Consider the following 20,697-nt stretch of genomic DNA (forward strand, 5'->3'; position numbering starts at 1 on the left):
TCCCCCAAATCGGAGAAAGGTTATATTTCTCTTTAAGACTTCTCATGATGGTAAGCATTTCATTTTTCTGACACAACACATGTTATAATGTAAACTCTGGACCAGCCAGTGGAAAGATCACTTTTCCCCCATATAAAATAAGTCTTACCCTTTATACTCCTAGCCACCCCATCCCCCAATTTCTTCTTTCCAAACTGACCTGCAGTTTTCGTAAAATATCAGGCTAGTTTACCTATTACACATAAAACACTGGGATTTAAAAAAAGAATCCATTCATGCAAATTGCAAACCCAGGGTGCGACACTGTCCATAGACTGCGGGGTCAGGGGGAGCTCAGCTGTTGAGTTCTGTGGTCTCGTCAATCTCATCTGCATTTTTGGACATTTTTTCATATTTTCTTTTGAAGAAACCAAGCTGTAAGATGACGACAGAAAAACTTTACCACCTATGGGCTATTTTGTTATGGCATCTCCCCCTCCCCCTGTTGGCTGCCCACTGGAGCACCTCTGGGAATCTCTGGGCTCTGGAGAGAGCTTTTCAGTGAGGAAATCATACCCAGGGAGTTGAACTGAATTCTGAATTGCATAAAGTTAAAATATTCCAGGGTCTGCTTATTTGCAGCTGAACAAAACATTCAGGGGTCAGGATGTAAGGCAGGCTTAAAAAAAAAAAAAGTATATGTGTATATACACATATATATGTGTGTGTGTGTATATATATATATATATATACACACACACACACACACATACATACATACATATATGGGCCAAGACCAGAGATATAAAATCCTTACTGATTGTTTTCAAGGACAGAAGGGAGAATTTGCAAATAAATTTGCATTTTCTTTTCTCTTATGATGGAGGAGGTACTATATAAAACTTAAGGCTACTGTTTGATAAGGAAATTCAAGACAGATGTCTTTAGGAGCCCAATGTTGTTAAATATAAAAATGTTCTTACCTTCCATAAGACCACAACCAGAGCTAATAGCAAAAGGATTCCAGCAATTACGCTCCCTACTATAACTCCAGTTGGAACTTCAGCTTTCTCATAGGGTTTCATTATCATGATGGGAATCTGTAAATGTGTATATGCAGTAGTTAAGTAATTGTAGCACCCAGAAAGAATGAGCTGGTCTAGTCAATTTCTCTAATTCTATAAATGGTGGTCCAGAAAGGTGACATGACTCACGCATGATCTCATTCCTCAGCTAAACGTTGTGCAGTATAATTTTGGGGCACCTGGGTGGCTCAGTGGGTTAAAGCCTCTGCCTTCGGCTGAGGTCATGATCCCAGGGTCCGGGGATCGAGCCCCGCATCGGGCTCTCTGCTCGGCTGGGGGCCTGCTTCCTCCTCTCTCTCTATCTCTGCCTACTTGTGATCTCTGTCAAATAAATAAATAAATCTTAAAAAAAAAAAAGTTTAAACGTTGTGCAGTATAATTTCTAGAGAAAATGCTTCTTCACAGTACAGGCAAGGAATACAAATTTTCTAGTTTCCTCTCTTTTTGTGTCTGTATTTAGTGGGTATGTCACCTCTGACAACCTCAGAGGCTTTATTTATGAAATAGGAACTTCGGTTTCTGGCATAGTCTCATCGCCAAGTGACAGCATTTGGAGTCCAGTCTTGGAGAGGGGAGCCGAAGACCAAACAAATTAACAACCCCAGATCCTTTGTGACTAAGCAACAGCAGCTTTGTACTAGGATCCTAAGTATTCCTTTCACTTAACTCACTCAAGTTATTTGATATGGATTGTTAAAAAGTTGAAGTAACAGCTCAGGCTGACCTTTTTCAGTGATAAACTGTCCTTGAGGCTACTTGTGATTCTTCATGTCTGCTTTCTTTGTGGGAATCTTTGTGACTTTGTAATAGAATGGCTGCCCTAAGAGTTCTATGGTAAAACCATATCATCCATATATAAATATATATATCTCACACACACACACACATATATATATATAAAATATATTTTATGTATTTTTTTAAATTGCAGAAAGAATCACTGCCATTTCCTCCACAATTAGGAATATTAAGAGCTGCATTTTGGGGAAAACAAGTTGACAAAACCCAATTTATTGATTGATTTAATACTCCGTTACAGTGGCAGATGTGCTGCTTCTTGTCACAGAATTTATGAGTTGGCTGAACTTTGTCTTGCCTTTTGGTAATTTTCTTTTCATTTATATTTTCAAGAGCTAAAATAAGGTTTTACAATTTAGGAATAAAGTAACTGAATTCGTACTTTACTGCTTAATGGCAGTCATACCTTTACTGTCCATTCCAGAATTTCCCAGGGTGGGGTCCATGGATTCAAAGGGATCCACAAGTATAAAAATTTTTGTTTCAGATTTTTAAATGGACTGGGATTCAAATAAATTTAAGAACCACTCATCCACCTATAGGGATATGCCAGTTTATTATCTGGATTCCAAGTATTATTCAAAAAATAACCCAGATTATTTGGATTCAAAATATATTTTCATAGGTGATAGTTGGCCTTTGGTATTTATCAGTATTGATAAGAGAAAACCAAGAAAAAATCCAAAGCGTTCATTTTAATTGTTAGATAAATTAACTGAAAATTGAAATTAATAGTATTTTCTAAAAAAAATAAAGACCTCAGCAGATGTTCAGAGAGTCTGAACACTACATTTTTCTAAAATGAACTTTTAAAATATCTATAGTACTGCTAAGTTCATAGTACTTCGAATTTGAAGTCCACATTTCCTTTGGCTCCATTTCTAATTTTTCCATGCCCTAGCCTCTGAAGAGAGGGTGTGGCCCTTTCCTGAGGGTGGTATGCCAGGAGCTGAACAGGATCCTTTCTTGGAATCCTTTCCCCTGGGACCGGGGTGGGACACCAGTGCTTAGAGTCCTACTCTCAAGGATTGAGAGAGGTCCAGAGTTCAAAGGCCATTGGCTTTTTAATGGCTACAGCAGTGGACTGAGGCCAGCTACCAGGCTGGTCTTGGGACAGAGTCTTAAACTGGGGCTTCCAACTGTTAACAAAAGCATTGGGAGGAAAATGCTCAGGGCTCTGCCAGCAGATTAGCTGAGCTTGGAAATCCCACTATATCTAAATATGGCCTCTTCCAACCAGAGTTTCAGTGCAAAGGAAAGTTGTCCTGTGCCAGCCCTTGTAACAGTGAGCCTTTGTTTTCTCTGAAAGTACATTTCTTTGCAAGACTTTTTTTCTTTCTTTTTTTTAATCAAGGGGAACATTTATAGTTTTCTAGACTATAAGAACTAATGAATGGACACTTCACACAGTGCCAGTATCTAGCTATAAGGAATACTAAAAAAAAAAAAAAAAATCCCCAAACGCTCTAATAAATGCCTTATTAGGCATACTTAAGCACTTCTATTTAAACAATAAAATATACGATTCAAATAAGCATGACTTGAATGTCATGGCCTAAGATGTAGACTGTGCCATGAGAGCAAGAAAAGAGAGGAAGAGCTGGCAGGCTGGCTGAAGCCCGGATTAGGGAGCCACAAACAGTAGGAGCCCCCTTTGTTGTGCCTTGCAGTGCACTGTCCCTTCTGATCCAGCTTCACCGGGGTGGGGGGCGGGGGGCGGGGGCAGGCGGGGAGTGTGGAGGGCAAATACATCACGGAACTTTTTTGAGAAGCAAACAACTTTGCCAACTAAGCCTAATGTAATAAACCTCAGGTTTTTAGACTTTCACTAAGAAACTCATACAGATGCATAAGTGAGAAGAACCACTATTCTTAAAGTTTCCAGAAATAAATGCCTGCCAGAGACTAGTGCTTGCTGGGGTGACAGGATGTGCTTACCGTGACTGTATTTTCTTCGATCACGTATATTTGAGGGTTATAGGTGTCAATTTCTGCAGATGCTGTCAGCTGTACCGTCTGGAAAGTTGACTGGAACATACGAATAGATTTTATCCTCACAGAAGTTAACACACGAAACTTTGGCATGTTTATTATTTATTTCCCTTTGGAAAATGACAAGAGCAAATGGCACCTATGAAGAAGCCCCAAGAATCTTTGTGTTCCTAAATCGGTGATATATGTGAGACCGCACATGGGAAGCAGCTGGGGAACTGAAAACATGTGGATCTTTGGGCCATTAATAGCAGATTAAACCAAATCTTGGGTGGGTGAAGTTAAGGCATCAGCAGATAAAAATCACTCTCCAGGTGATTCTAACTTGAAAATGGCTGAAAACAGGATTTAGGAATGAAGTTTTTGATTGGAAAAGATCATGGTTCAGATTTTTAAAAACTTTGTGAAGTTTGCATTAATGAGGGAAAATTGCAAGCTTGAGGTCTTACATATTTACCTGAATAAGTCAAATAATGGAAACTTAGATTAAAAACAGTAAAAGTGGGCGCCTGGGTGGCTCAGTGGGTTAAGCCTCTGCCTTCAGCTCAGGTCATGATCTCAGGGTCCTGGGATCGAGCCCCGCATCAGGCTCTCTGCTCAGCGGGGAGCCTGCTTCCCCCTCTCTCTCTGCCTGCCTCTCTGCCTGCTTGTGATCTCTCTCTCTGTGTCAAATAAATAAATAAATAAATAAATAAAATCTAAAAAAAAACAAAAACAAAACAAAACAGTAAAAGTACACTTAAACTTGGCCATGCATGGCAAGCCAGGCATGACACCCTGCACCTTTTGTCAAGTAATGAGTAATAATTTCAGGTTTCCTAATCTAAGTGTTTCTATAAAATACTGGATTTGGGGCCAGCATATAGGAAGGACACATTTTATGCTGTTACTGGTAACCATGTAATATGAAATAGCTTTACATGTATTCCTGGATCTAGTTACAGAAAAGGGATTTTCAGTGGATACATTATTGATGTATATTTTGTTTTTTTCTGTAATGCAAATGTTGGGACTGATGTTTACTTTCAAATAGCATACAATGGCCAGGTTTGAGAACTGCCTTCCTATGCTCTAGCTACTAGGATTCAGTTTTTCTGGTTACTAAGGCACATGTTTCAACATACTTCATGAGGTAATCTGCTAAATTGTATCTGGGAGGCAGAAAGAGAATGCATATCCAAAAAGTGAGCAATTTATTTCCTTTCCCCCTGCTCAGTGTGATTAGTTTTAATTTTCTCAAGATGGAAGATTGCATCAGAAGTTAAGCCCGAACCCTTGTATCTTAAGCACATATTGTTGGGGAAACATTCACGGTATTGATAATGGTTTCCTTTAAAAAGAAAAGTAGCAGTTAAGTGATGCTGGTGTCACAGTCCCAGTAGACTAAAGAATTTCTGCACAACATGGATCTATCCTCCCAAGCCTGCCCGTTTGCACAGCTGTGCACGCGGTATCCTGGAGGGTGAACAGTGGTAGTGACACCACGCGGACCTGGAAGAGTGGAGTAACACACCTCGCACTCTCGAGGCTTTGCCTTACAAACGGCGGCCAACCATGCCGTTCATGTGGAAGCCTGAGCAATCACTTTATGACAAAATTATGGAAATGTTCACTTGCAGTGTGTCAGGAAAAGGGTGAAAGGCATTATGCTAATGGACTCTAATACAGGAAATGAGATTTGTATTTCAGACTGGATCTCCTGAGTGGCCTAAGAACATCCATTTGACTGTTGAAATAGCTGAAAACAAGGTGGGAATAAACATTTGACCTTTCGTGGAGGAGGAAGATGTGAGGGACTCGACAGACACGGACTCATGGGGGTTTTTCAGCTCAACCATAACCACTGAAAAAGCATAAATACGCTTCTTTAGAAATTTGCTCCTAGAAATGAAACTTTTGCTCCTGACAACTTTTGGGAAGGTACTTTTAAAAGTCGTACAGTTAAAATAGTGTAGTTTTAAACTCAAGAAAACCCAGATGCTTTTCACAGAGCCAGCATGATTGCGTTTTGATTTGCAACAGTCAGTTTTCCTTCCCAACTGGCAGAGGTTGCTAGGAAAACATTTGTTCCTCAAATCCAAGGAGACAAGAACCAATTGGTGAAGTCTGGCACCAAACTACATCAGCTGGGACAGTGGTATAATTCTCTGCATGCTTCCCATCTAATAGGATTTAGAGGGGTCCGAAAGGCTTGCAAGTGAGTATAACAAACAACAACAAAATAAAAGCAAGCAAGAGGAAAATCCAGTTCCTCTATGCTACACTCTCCCACTTCTCTGTTCCTCTCCCTGCCTTTCACGGTTCCTCTCTCTATTAGATCTTTATCCAAGAATATTGCTCATATTTTGGTTTCAGGGACAAGTTTGGAAGGAACTTAGTTCTCTAATCCTAAAATTCCATAGCAGGGAGAATGGGGTTGTTGGAGAGCTCATGAAATGGTTAGAAAATAGGGACTAGAGTATGGTTAGTAAACACCTTGAAGATTCATTATTTAAAAAAATCCACAAGAACTAAGAGGACCCCTGGAGGTTTCAGACTTTTTTTTCTCTTTTCTTTTTTTTTTTTTTTTTTTTGCTGCCTTGATCAGAGCCAGTGTTGAGAAAATGAATAGCTAGCTACTTACGCAGTCAGCTTTAAGGAGCCCTGTCTATCCTATTTTTCATGCCAGACTGAGATTCTGGCTACTGAAATCTCAGCTAAAAGCAGATATGACTCCTGCAGAGTCACACCTGCCAAATGGAAAAAACACTGACATTGTTTTGATACTTTCTTCAAACTTTTCATGAGATGGGAAGGACTTAAAAAAAGATGTATGTACACTGGACCTTCACCAGAGAAAGGGTAAAACAGGAGAGCAGAGAGTTCCCATGGCAAGATTCATCTACGTGGTGGGCTGAGACCAGTCAGCCGCAAGCTCAAGGAAGGAGACAGACAAGAGTACTTTGATTTGCGCATGTTAGAAGTGACTGGGAAGGCAGAAATGTCAAGGGCACGAGGACGAAGACAAACAAGGGGGCCCATTGTGCCCCAGGACAGCACAGGGGATCCTGATGACATCTCAGACATTCTGACATAGTAGGGTGGTGTGGAGTCTATGAAGCTGATGCTGAGGCACAACCAGGTTGGGCAAGCTTTGGAAAGGGAGCAGAAGCCTATTGCCTTCCAGAGTAAAATTGCTCTGAGTCTCCGGGGCATTGCTGATATCAGCCAGAATGCTGCTTTTGTCAAAGGGTATGAACTTACTGAGAATGAAACTTTACGCATCCTTGCTATTGATAAGCCCAACAAATAAAGCTTACACTTACGGCTGCAAAAGTCCCATTCCAAATTCTGGTCGATACGTTAAGGAAGTACTCTCCTTTGACCTGAAGGTCTTTCAGCCAGCAGGTAACATTACTGCATGAAGCCGTTCTGCAGTTCTTTCAGGATGGAGTCAATGGTGAAAGGAAAGAGTTAGTACGGGCTTAACAAAGTAAATGCTGAAATTTTACAGAGATAGATAAAACCCAGTGCTGAGAAGGATCTAGGAAAACAGACAGTCTCCTGACCTTCTAACCCTTCTTCAGGAAGTTGTGGCCCTAGGCTCTAAAGGTAAAAAGGGCATACTCTTTTTGGCCCAGCCATTTTCCATCTGTATGGATGTTGATCAGAAATGTGTGGACAAGAGTACGTCAAGCCTACTTGTTGCATTACGATTTCTGAGAGTAAAAGCACCCCCCCCCCCCCCCCCCCGTGAAATAATTTGTATTTATCCGTAAGGTACTAGTTAGGTAAATTACTGAATATACATGCACAAAACGCAGTGCAATTTAGTCGTTAAACATAATTGATAAAGATGTATTCCTTAGATGAAAAAAGTTGACAGTAAAGAATTATGGTTGCCAAGGGTTAGGGAGGAGGGAAGGATGAATAGATGGAGTGCAGAATTGTTTTAAGGCAGTGAAACAATTCTGTATTATACTCTAATTGTGGATACACGTTCTACACTTGTGAAAACCCATAGAATGTCTGACCTCCAAGAGTGAACGCTAATGTAAACTATGGGCTTGGGGTGATTATGATGCAACAGCGTAGGTTCATCAGCTGGACCACTCTGATGTGGGAGGGGATTTTGAGAGTGCGGGAGGCTGTCCACATGGGGGAGCAAAAGGTAGTTGGGAAATTTCCGTACGTTCCACTCAGTTGTGCTGTGAACCTAAAACTGCTCTAAAAAATTAAGTCTATTAAAAAAAAAAGTCAATGCTATATTGACATATTTTTAAAAAAAAGGTAGCAGGGTTCATTTATGTAATAGGATAGGTTTATCTAGATGTGGATTAATACTTAGAGGTATAGAGATGGATGTTTATTAAATACTGAGTGGTCAGCGATTAGATTTCTTAGAGGACTTTAGTTTCTTTGTTGTTTTGTGTTTTATGTTGTTCACAGTAAACAGCTGCCATCGTTACAAAATCAAAACATTTTCATAAAAATAAGGAAAATGCTCAGAAGTATATTTTGGCATACCCTGACACGAGTTTCTCCTGGGCATTTTTACATACTACTGTTTAGATTTAAGCCATATTTACACCATAATTACACTATAAAAAAGAAATGATTTCATTCTATTTTCCCATACCCCTACCCCCCTCTGTCATAAAATAAAGCAATTTCAATAAGTGAAAACCAGAGTTTCAATGTCGTTCTTCAAGGAGAACTAGTTTGCTTAAGGTTGCTGTTTGCTAAAGGTTTACTAATGGAGTTCTTAATACGTGCCAAGCACCATACCAGATGCTAGACTAGCCTCTTTCTCAAGGAAAGGCACATCACTCTGGGCACAGATATTGGAAAATTGAGAAGGATGGCCAGAGAGGCATTCTGGTGGCAAAATAACCCTGGTGATCATGTGGAAGGGAGACGGAAGGAGCTTCACCTTCCAAGCACGTGCTCAGTTCCCTCACAGCTCCTCGCAATGCTTACAGAGTGCCTGCTACCATAGTTACACATGTAACTCTTTTGATTTCATGAAATTTTATATTACCAGCATAAATAATAATCCCAGTAATCTAGATTTGAGAGTGTATTTTCTAAATCTTGATTCATATAGACCATCAAAGCCAAAATGAGAAAATTCTGTAACATGAGGTGATAGGAGAAAAGAAGTGCATTGATTTCCAGTTAGAACAAACAGTGAAGAACCCAAAGAAATAGTCACCCCATTAACCTGTCCTCACCAGTTCTTTTATGTGCCGGAAATTTTCATTCTTGAAAGACACAGAAGGAGATGTGTGTCCTATTTTCAGTGGATTTATTTCGGCATTACAACTGATGTCACCAGCCTATAAGGAAGGACATCAAATTAGTATGAGGAAGCAAAATCATTTCTGATGTTCCTTTTGACACGTTAGGAAAACCTGTGGTCACATGTTGGGGCCGGGGAGGGACTGTGGGCTTCTCTCTCATCACCAGCCCTGCCACACTTCCTGTCATCATTCACGGAAACCTGGAAGTATTCACATCCTCCTGATGCGACTTGATGGGTGGCGCTGGTTCTTACACGATATGTATGATATGTAATAAGACCATTTGTGATAATAGTAGACTGACTGAACCAGGGCTCTCTGTGGACCATTTTAAGACTTTGATTTCCTGTCGTCACCCATGCACACCACAAGAAGAACACCTCTGGAGAGCTAGCTCTGAGAGCCAGACTAAGGCTGAGCCGACGGCAAGGGGTTTGGCCCCACAGTGCTTCTCAGCCTGGGCTGTGTGTGAACTACATCTTTGAACATCTTTGGTGCTAGAGCCTTAGCCCTGAAGATTCTGATTTAATTGGCTGGGGGTGGACCTGAAGTTGGGCAGGAAACCCAGCCGATAAAAATGAGAAGCCAGGGTGGATCCCCACCAGGTGAAAGTCCAGGCTGGCATCTCAAAGACCAGCTAGTCTCCCACGGTGGCAGGCAACCAACTTCTTATAGATAGGTCGCTGACAGCATCAGATCTCTGGCCAAAACCAAGCTTTGGGAATAATTTCTGCCATCTGTAACTGTTTCCTTATAACAATAACCTGCTTCTAATAAGAAACTGAGAAGATAAATTCCATGCAATTAACTTGCTAGTTAATCGGCACTCAGGATGCATGGAATTTATCTTCTCAGTTTTCCATCCATACATCAGACATGATCACCCTAACCTCAGGGGGTATTTCCGTATCGAAAATTCACACTTTTATAGGCAATTCCGTTGCCTTTACCTGATCTGTGTGCACCCCAGTCAGGTACATCAGCGGGTTCTGTCCTTTGGTGTCCTGAGGGATGTGGATGGTTACAGATGCCATGCTCACGGGAACACTCCCCGTCGTTACCTGCATAGAGTGAAGAAAGCATCTGATTATTGCTACGTCACGCACATGCTGCAGAGAAAACGATCAGTGACCTCTGCGTGGGCGGAGGGCAACTATTAAGTGGTACCACTGAGTCCATTTGAAAGTAAACCTTGTTACTTCAGAGTCATGCTCAGATGTCTGTCTCTCACTTCTTCATGGAGAATCTCAGCCTCTCCAGTGTGAACTGCTAAGTAATTTGAGACTTTGGAGTTGGTTAAAAACATACCCTGTCACGTTGGGCTCCCAGGGCTGAAGTCTCACTCTGGCCCTGGTGAGCAGTGTGGATTGGCCGAGACACCTGACCTCTGTTTGCCTCAGTTCTCCTCATTCATAAAATAAAAAGAATAAGCAACTTAATGGGTATGTGCAGATACAGGATTTGTTCTTATTGGTGGGAAGTCTGTTCTACTAGGCCAGTTCTCATGTCCTACTGGTTGTTAAATACTTTTTAAGATTTTATTTATTTGTCAGAGATAGAGAGTGTGCTCACGAGCACAAGTGAGGAGCGGCAGGCAGAGGGAGAAGCAGGCTTTCCCCTGGGCAGGGAGCCAGTGTGGAACTCGGTCCCAGGATGCTGGGATCATGACCTGAGCTGAAGGCAGATGCTTCACCTACTGAGCCACCCAGGTGTCCCTATTAAACATTGTGTTTAAAAAGTTTTTAATGTTATGTTGGCCACCATACAGTACATCATTATTTTTTGTTTGTTTTTAAAGATTTTTTATTTATTTATTTGGAAGAGAGAGAATGAGAGAGACAACATGAGATAGGGGAGGGTCAGAGGGAGAAGCAGACTTCCTGCTGAGCAGGGAGCCCGATGCGGGACTCGATCTCAGGACCCCAGGATCATGACTGAGCCGAAGGCAGTTTCTTAACCAACTGAGCCACCCAGGTACCCGGTCATTAGTTTTTGATGCAGTGTTCCATGATTTATTGTTTGCATATAACACTCAGTGCTCCAATACATGCCCTCCTTAAACCCTATTAAACATTTTAAATAACAGCCCTGGGGGGTACCTGGCTGGCTCAGGACAGCATGCACCTCTGGATCTTGGGGTTGTGCGTTTGAGTCCCACACTGGGTATAGAAATTACTCAAAAATAAAAATCTTAAAAAGAAAATAACCATAGGAATAATAATCCTACCAATCTTATAACTAACCTGGAAATTAAATGGGTTAATATACATAACATATTTGATACAAAGTGCTGATACTTATTACACCCTATGAATAATGTTACTTTATTATTACTAATAACTGATTAAATATCCTGTTAAATAATTGCCAAATACTAGTCGCGTGTTATAAATCCCAGTATCTGGATCACAGATCAGGACTTTTAAAAGATTTCTTTTTTTTTTAATTACCAAATCACAGGGTTATAACCATGTAACTGACTAGTAGGACATGTAAAACAATAAAATGGTATTCATTTAAGGTAGTGGATGGATTTTTTTTTTTACTTTTCAAATTCTCTATAATTTATTATAAAATTGCAATTTTCCACAAATTTCTCTTTGTATAATTGGTAACAACCTTTAGATTATAATTGCTTATAAATGCCAATGTAAACTGACTGAAGATATTTGTATGTAAAGGGTTAGCTTCTCAAGTAGAAGTGGTCTCCAAGGATAAACTGGCATTTTAATTATATTCCAGAGACTTTTGCCCACAGTAATGCCATTATATTAATACTTAATTGATTAATATTGAACATTTGCTTTCAAAATATATCTATTTTTTACCCAGAACACATAGCTGTGCACAAAGCCCAGCTTTTCACTTATTCAGAGTCCTAGTTCTCAGAGTTCTCAAAGTACAGCAGTGGGATCAGCGGCAGCAGCAGCAACACCTCGGAACTTGTTAGAAAAGCACATTTTTAGGCTCGCCATAGACCTACTGAATCAGAAACTCGGAGGACGGATCCTATGACACGTGTCTTAACTTTTCTCTGGGTGATTCTAACGCATGCTCAAGTTTGAGAACCACTGGTATATTTCAACTTTTTACTTCTCTTCCTGGTCTCATTTCCCCCCCTTCCCTTCCTCCTGATTTAGTATTCTTATGACAAGCTTACCAACCTTAATGGAGAAGATGAATTTTGGACCAATATCTTCAAAACTGTGCACGACAGAAGGAACATTCCCATCTGAGGAGACTTCATAAAAATTTATGTTGGTGGATCTGTTGAGTAATGTTTGTTGAAGTCAAATATTTTAGTTTTGTTTTTGTTCTCGCAGCTCAATACCTCTTTTACTTAAATATCTTCTAGCTTATATTACAAGTAAAGGTTTATATTTAGGTATAAAGACCTAATGAAAACAAATGCTACTTATAGGCTGATGTTTCCAAGGCTAAAACAAATTCCTTTAAAAATCTATCCCTTCATGATCTCTCCATAAGATTCTTTGTGTTCTATGTTTACCAGTTGTACGGTTTCTAAAAGAAGTACAAATGTATCACTTTAGAACTGCTAGAACTCAAGATTGCTATTGCACTGACTGGTGTGCTAATGCAGTGCACACTTAGTCCTGGTTTTTTGGATGGATTGACAAACCAGAGGATTTTCCACTTGGGTGGCTGAAATGCAATGATAGGGTATTGGGTTTTAGCTCCTGCAGTATTTTGTACTGGATGCCTGTAAAATAGGGCACACATTTACCTTGTTATTCCTTCTCCCTATCCTCCTCTAGTTCCAAACCAACTCTAATGCTTTTGGTCTGAACTGAGGTTGGTCAGTCTGTTTCCACGACCAGTGTAGAGACCATGTTTATGAAGGCTGACCCGGAGGTTTTATCAGACTAAACTTAGAGGTATCAGATGACCTGATCTCTCTGCTTGGGTGGGGGGGGGGGTGCCAAGTAAGGTTTGCAGGTGAAGTGGGGACCAGGTTAGAGGAACCCCCATAGGACACTCAGACTGGAACATAACTGGATACCCTTCCCTTTCCTCCTCACTCATTTCAGTCTAAGGCTGGATTCCAGTCAGGACAACTTTATTGGGAGTCCCAACTTCATTGGGACTGTGGGTGGGTGGGGGGGGGGTGGAGAAGGTAGCAGGCATAGGAGTCTAAAAAGCAGTTTTCTTCCCCCTGGACAATGTATCATAATTCTAGGATGCTGACTACTTGCTAAAAAAAAAAATTGAACTGGACATTTTCTGAGATACTTTTTGGGCTTCTTTATAAACCTCTTTTTTTTTTTTAATGCTTAAAAAAAAAAAAAAAAAAAAAAACTTTTCCAAATGTTCAAAAGGAAAATATGCCCTAGGAGACTCAAATAGATGTAGCATTTGTCAAGGTTATGTAGATGAGAGGAAACAATGATCTGTCAGCCTTACATGGAAAATGGGAATACTGACTAGAATTTGAAACAGAAAGCCTGGTTGTATTTGCATGAATTATTCCCTTTACCTTCTAGAACACCTTTGTGTGAGCCCCTAAAAAGAGTTAGTTTCTAAATTAGTATATTATGATTTTGCATTTTAAAGTGATCTGACATTTTTGCCATTTGTCACTTAAGTTTTCCTTAAGTTACTTAAGTGTGGATGATCAATTATTTATAAGCAGTTAGCTATGCGTGGGGGGGCTCCTGCTTAGAAATAATTCTATCATGATTTCCACCCATAATGTTTGCATAATATAACTGCACATTTATCAAAGTGGTTGCTAAGGGATACATTCCATGACTGGAGAGGACTTTTTCAAAAAGTTTTCAAGAAAAAAATTTTTTTATACTACTTGTGATGGTTAAAATAAATCTGCAGTATCTTATTAAATATCTGATTAGTTGTGAACTGGTTACATAAATCATGATCTAGTCAGGAATAGGATAAGTTAGTTCTGTATGTCCTGATATAAAAGCTTCTCTAAGATTACATAAAAAGCAAGGTTGGAGAAGGATTTTACCATTCCATTCGGTTAACAGTGTGTGTGTGTGTGTGTGTGTGTGTGTGTGTGTGTGCGCCCGCGCTCATGCACGCATTCACATGAGCGCGTAGTGTGTGTGTGTGATGCATATATCCTGGTAGACAGACAAATCTCGCATCTGGAAGGTATTCTGAAAAATAGCTGAGTCATCTATGCAATGGCCAGAGGGGGTGGGAGGGATAACTTCACTTTTCATTTTTTTTTCTGTATTGTTTAGAGTTTTGGTTTCTTTAAAAAAAAAAAAATCAAGAGGAATTATCTGGGTGGTGAGATTAGGAGCCATTTTAGTGTTTACACATCATAATTCTCCATATTAACTTTTTAAAAAACTTTTTGGTATATTTTAAAGAATATCCAAGGGTCTTAAAGTCCAGTTTACCATCACAAAAACTACAGAGCTAAGAGGTTCTGAAAGTGACGTCCCCCTTCAATCTTATATTTATTTCATGTTAAACTATGTGGAAAAATTGGCTGTGTGCAAGAGTAGAATCCTAGTAAGGCTGTGTTAAGAAAAAGCATTTAGGGGGTGCCTGGGTGGCTCAGTGGGTTAAAGCCTCTGCCTTTGGCTCAGGTCATGATCTCGGGGTCCTGGGATCAAGCCCCGCATTGGGCTCTCTGCTTGGCAGGGAGCCTGCTTCCCTTCTTCTCTCTCCACCTGACTCTCTACCTACTTGTGATCTCTGTCTGTCAAATGGATAAATAAAATCTTAAAAAAAAAAAAGGCATATAGGGTAAGAATCAATGTAGGTAGAAAGAAAAAAAAAATCAGGTAATGTGGTAATAAGAATCTCTCTGGATGCCCTGGTCTTCAATTCTTTTAGCACTGTGGGTCCTTCTGGAATCTGCAGTTGCTGATTAATTTTTCAGGGATGGATGACTCGGGCTGTACTTTGTTCTGCTTTTGCTGTTTGCAGCTCACTCAATATAGAAGCATTCTTTCATCTTTGCTCATGTGTCTCATGCTCCAGACATAATGACACATTTTCCTTTTTCTTTTGCTCAGTGACCTGCTGCACGATCTATGTGTTCCATGCTTTTAGGGGTTGGGGCAATGTGGCATGTCAGAGAAAGCCACTGTCCCTAAACACTATTGGGCTCCTTGGCAATACAATGAAGTGCACTGATGCATGCTAGGAAGCTGCCCTTGTGCCTCCCCAGGTGGAGAGTCCTGGTTCCCAAGCTGGGAGGTGGGTGTCACCTTCAGCCTGTGTTCCTGCATAGCTGTGGTTCAGTATGTCTGCACCCATGAACCTGCTCCCCTTCTTGGTAGGAGGCAAGGTGATACGTCACCATATTCCTGCTTTGGTGTTCCACATGTTCGCCACTTCTCAAGACACCTGTCCCTCCGAGCAATTCAAGGTAGCTGGTACCAAACAGCATCATTCTGCTTGCTCGGGTCAGGCAAGAAGGGGAATACAGCATTGATTCATAGATGACCTCCTTTGGGAAATGCCTTGTTTCCTCTTGGTTGGAAGAAACTCTTAATACATCAGGAATTTTCCACCCAGAAACTCATTTTCCTTGACGAGATTTCCTATTTGTGGTGGACCTACTATGTGCAAAGCATATGCGTGGGGCTTCAGTGTTTAGGGATGGGGCTACTGCTTGTGAGCTCATACGGATGATAGGAAGCAGGTGTGGAGAAGGGCGTGGTGGCAGTTGCTCGGGGCCCAAGAGTTCTCTGACCCCTTGGGAAAGTGTGAAGTTCATCTGAGGGCCCACAGAGGTCTTTCCCTGCAGCACATGGCAGAGGGGCTGCCCCTCTGGCTTTTTTGGTTGCTCTCAGTCCATAAACTCACTCAAGGTTTTCCTAAGGACTGACCTGTCCGGGACTTCCATTTTAGTTGACAAGGGGGACATATTTACTTCAAATTTTCCAGTTAAGAATGAACCTCCTTAGTCATGAGCCAAATGTGTTATATACTGAGTGATATCAGTGGCCAGAGGCTACTCAGTGTTTCACCTACCTCGTTATGTGAATATCGGCATCATACCGCAGAGGAATTTTGAAGTTGACCAAATTATCTGCTTTGCTTTCTTCCTGGCTTTCGCTATTGAAACAAACATTAGGAAACTACTTAAAGAGAAATATTATTAAAGCCCATCTATCATCAATTCATGACTTCATTGTTTTACCTTAAGGCTTGGAAACTGACAGATGCCTGATTCTGAAGGTTTTGAAGATTGAAGTCAAAGTTAATAGTGAAAGTCACCTATGCACAAAATTAAAACTCATTAATCTGGGAGGGTTCGTACTCAGGGACTAATTAAAAAAAAAGTTCCCCCAAAAAGCAAACTTCCCCCAATTTCATTTTGAATTATATATGCCTTGAGTTTTCAAACTTGTAGACTATCTGTTCGTGTACTTTTCTGTATTTAGCATGCCTCGCTTCAGAATTAGAAGGCTTATCTTTTGAGTCACATGTACAGATCATCACATCACAGGCATATCTACTTGTCAGAATTTGAAAGCTCTGTGCTGATGTGAAAATCTGCTTACTAGGGGTTAACATGGGATAGCTGTGACTCTCTACAGCACTCTGATCAGTGTTGGTCAATGTAGTCAGGAAAAAAGAAAAGAACTCTCCCTCTTCTATGTGCTTTTGAAATGAATTGCATGGGGGAAAACCCCACTTTTATTAATAACTTGAAACATTCAGATATTTTCAAAACTCCCTTGCAATATGCAGCTGGTCAGTTTGTGACACCTGTCAAATCGGGTCACCTAACAACGAAGATGGAATGGTGGTGAGTGACACTAGTGCTGAGGAGCGGCGAGTGTGGACTTGAGGAAGAAGTGCAAGTCGTACCTGTTGCTCCCTCTTTAAAGCCGGGTAGCCAACATCACAGGTAACAGTCTTCTGAGATGAAGCAATCTGGCATGTTACTTCCGTCCCATCAACCTGGAGACCAAAGAAACAATGATCAATTAATATGTAGAGTATGTGTGCACATACGTGCTGAAGGATGTACGAACCACATGGGCATTTTAGCAGTAACGCTAGTTCACAATGAATTTATTGTCCCTGATATTAAAAATCTCATATTGGGGGCGCCTGGGTGGCTCAGTGGGTTAAGCCTCTGCCTTCGGCTCAGGTCATGATCTCAGGGTCCTGGGATCCAGTCCCGCATCGGGCTCTCTGCTCAGCGGGGAGCCTGCTTCCTCCTCTCTCTCTGCCTGCCTCTCTGCCTGCTTGTGATTTCTCTCTCTGTGTGTCAAATAAATAAAAATCTTTAAAAAAAAAACCAAAACCTCATATTGTCCAGGTAGCTAGTATACTATTTTTACAGCTAAGCAGGACACCCAATAAGCCAAAAGTGAGGTCAAATACTGGAATTTTCCTCCAGAAGTAAATCATAGTTCTTATACTTCAGAAGCACAAAATAACTTTAATCCAATATTTAAAAATGTTGTCTTTAATACATACCTTTCTCTCAATAATATTTGAAATTTGTATTTTCAAGAGAAGAAAACAAATCATATGTTGGTGCTTATATTTTAAATACTTTAAAGGATCTTTTTTTAGTTCTTTTTACTTTTTTTTTTCTCTTTAAAATAAAAAGTTCCCATTTGGCACAGGAAAGTGAAACATCAAAGTCAGAATAGATTTAGAACACTAAATCTGCTAAGTTCGTGCTGATTTTAACTTGGATGAAGCCATTTGTAATCCTTTTATCCAGTAGAGAATTCGGGAAATCTCAGCATGTCGCTCCTCTCCCTTTCACTGCTTGGTGGCAGCGGAGGGGCCGGAGGACCGTCATGGCCAAGTGTGTTCCTGGTATAGTGATCAAGTCAACATGATTAACTGACCTCGCTGTAGTGCAGCATCTTGGCAGTAGTGAGACTTGTGGTTACAAAGCTTGGCCTGGGCTATAGGACTCTAACTTCTCCAAGCAAATGCAGCTCGGAGCATCTGTGCAGCAGCACGGCAGCCTCATCCCACAGCTGGCTGGGGAAGAGTCATGGTTGTGTCTGGCCAAATCTCAGGGCAGAGGAAAAACTGACCAAGCTGTGAAGCAGAACTGGTCTAGATACAGAGCCAGGCTATGCTCACGTGTGGTTGAACTAGTTGGGAGCCCCAGAGTTAGGACTGATCACACCTAGGAGCAAGGCACTTCCTCAGACAGCAAACAGGACATGGGGATGTGAGTGTGAGCTAGATGGTTATTAATATCAGGCAGGAAACACAAGAGTAGTGAGCCCGGAGTGTCATCACCTACCGGCATGGACCAGGAAGCAAAAAACAAGTTTTCTGAAAAATCAACAACAATTCTAGTGTTGTATGCACTTTCCCTTTTGTTTTTCAGTGTTACTGAAAATGTTAACCTTCTGTTTTGGTTGCTGACGATAAAGAGTTGATCTCTGTTAAAAGAAAAAAGGAAAAAAATTAAGGTTAAAAAGGCTGGTGTTCAAATACTTCACTCATTTTAAAAATAAGAAGATAAAACTCTTTAGATTTGGAGGACTGAGAAAGTTGTTTAATAAACCATCTTCATAGTAAAATGACTCAGACAACAAATAAGTCAAGGCTATTACATTTGCTCCTTCATTGATTTTAATTTAAACACTGCAGGGAGAGGAACCATCCAAACACAAATGGTTTGAGATTTCTTACCGTTTTACTCCTTTATGGATGGTAGAAATTGAAATTCAGATTTTAAAGGTCTTTATTAGTTATTGTTTTTTTTGGTGTGTGTGTGTAGGAAAAAAAATCTCCATAAACATTCATTTGAATAAAGTGATCTCATGTCTTATTTCTACATTTTACTCTGAACTCAAACAGACTTACTGAGCAGCTGACAGTTGTTGGACATTTAGAACTAGATCCGAGATACAAACTCCATCATCCCCACAGTCCTTGTAGAAAGGGATCTACAAAAAAGGAAAAACAATCCCACACATTTGCTCAAGTTAAAAACCAGACTGTGGAAGAGTACATGTAGAATTATTCTATTTATATAAAGCTCAAAACCATAAAAAGCCAAACAACATTTTAGGAATATGTATATGTTTAGCAACATAGGAAGAAAAGCAACAATAAAGACCAAATTCAAGGTGATGATTTGCTTGGGGGAGCAAGACAAACGTGGATGTGATGGAGGAAGAGAGGGACACAGAGAACATAGGTACTGGTGACATTTTTTACGTGGGTGGTGAGCACAAGGTGTTTGACTTTATGGTTATTTCTTCAATAAATATTTCTTGAACACCTATGGTGGGCCAGGCACTGCTCAAAGGGCTGAGAATAGTGCAGTGAAGAAGACAAAAGTCCCTGTCCTTCACGGATCTTGCATGCTGATGAGCTTTGAACATAAAAATATTTCACGTAGAAGACAAGTATTTGGAAAGTTGTGTCCTATGGGCTTTCGAACATGACTGCAGCAACAATGAAGCTTTCTTAGCCAGTCTGAATTCTAGGAAGGGCAAACCGCACTTACAGTGAAGACCTTGGCCTTCTCAGAGTAGGCTTCAAGGGCAGGGCTGGTGCCAGGGTTCTCCAGACTGATGTTCACACACAGATCCAAAGAGCTGACAACGTCAGAGGGCTTCTAAACACACAAACAGTGACGCAGTTTACTAGGGCACGGCAGCTTCAAAACAAGAAAATGACCACCAGTGTGTTCACAATCAAGGACACAGTCCTCTCTCTATGATGGAGAATATCCTTGTTTTGGATTTTCCAGACTCTTGCTTCTCTTCTGTCTTAATTCTGCTCTTAGCCTCTCCACTACCAAAAAAACTTAGAGACTTGGATTCAGTAAAAATCTGAAGCAGCAATTCTTAGTTAAGCTCACCAGTAATCTTGTTATTCATACATAATCTATAAACATTTAGAGGCTATGCCCAGTTTTAATACTTAGAAGTCGTAACAATACACAGCTCTTGGGTTGTTGGCTATGGTCTTTCCAGTCCCTACTGCCAAGACTTAGGAGTCTTTCGGTATCCTGACCAAATCTCTGGGAGGGCATATGCCTGACATGGGAAGGTGCTCAGGGATGGCTATCAGGCAGTGACAAGGGAACTCCCTTCCTTAGAACTTAACTCTGCTCTACAAAACCGGGTAAAGGGGGTGCTCAGCAGGCTGTAAGACTAGCCCACAGGATGGGCTTGGGATTGATATCCAGTATGGTGTGTTAACTGAAACAAAATCTCTTTCACTGACCCAAATCACACACATCTTCTTAAAAACTTCACAAGTACACATCAGCATGAACAAGATACATGTGTGAACAACAGCTCAGCTGACTTCATTCCCCCAGAATGGACTAGAGGTTTCATTTGATCTACGACTTAGCACAAAAATAGGAGAGAATGAGAGCTGGCTTTTAGCCCTTTAAAGAATGTGTATAATTGGCATCTTAACAAAAAAAAGGTCCAGGCCTTCATAAATAAGACTCCTTTAACATGAACAAGAAATTTAAAAATGCAATTGATTTTAATTCCTCTATTAACAGAGTTAATATTTCCAGAGTAATATTTAGTAGTTTTTGATATGTGATCTCTGTATCTATATCAAAAATATCTGGGAGTACTCCTTCAATCTGTATA

The 20,697-nt window shown here is 40.6% G+C and overlaps 1 protein-coding gene across 1 annotated transcript in view; it reads right to left on the reverse strand.

Annotated features, from left to right (window-relative positions):
- Positions 1-333: 333 nt before the first annotated feature.
- LOC111141135 (integrin subunit alpha 2) overlaps positions 334-20,697 on the reverse strand; it is a 106,630-nt gene continuing 86,266 nt past the window's right edge. The window contains exons 18-30 of the mRNA XM_022493481.1: positions 19,587-19,697; positions 18,938-19,020; positions 18,369-18,510; positions 16,958-17,050; positions 16,284-16,360; positions 16,115-16,198; positions 12,301-12,403; positions 10,087-10,197; positions 9,068-9,172; positions 7,160-7,273; positions 3,801-3,890; positions 963-1,079; positions 334-414 (exon numbers count right to left, since the gene is read on the reverse strand). Of these exons, the coding sequence (XP_022349189.1) occupies positions 334-414; positions 963-1,079; positions 3,801-3,890; positions 7,160-7,273; positions 9,068-9,172; positions 10,087-10,197; positions 12,301-12,403; positions 16,115-16,198; positions 16,284-16,360; positions 16,958-17,050; positions 18,369-18,510; positions 18,938-19,020; positions 19,587-19,697 (1,311 nt within the window). The remainder of the gene's footprint in view (positions 415-962; positions 1,080-3,800; positions 3,891-7,159; positions 7,274-9,067; positions 9,173-10,086; positions 10,198-12,300; positions 12,404-16,114; positions 16,199-16,283; positions 16,361-16,957; positions 17,051-18,368; positions 18,511-18,937; positions 19,021-19,586; positions 19,698-20,697) is intronic.

This window comes from Enhydra lutris, unplaced genomic scaffold (genome assembly GCF_002288905.1).
Source record: "Enhydra lutris kenyoni isolate GAN:26980312 unplaced genomic scaffold, ASM228890v2 scaffoldscaffold5, whole genome shotgun sequence".
Lineage (NCBI taxonomy): Eukaryota > Metazoa > Chordata > Mammalia > Carnivora > Mustelidae > Enhydra > Enhydra lutris.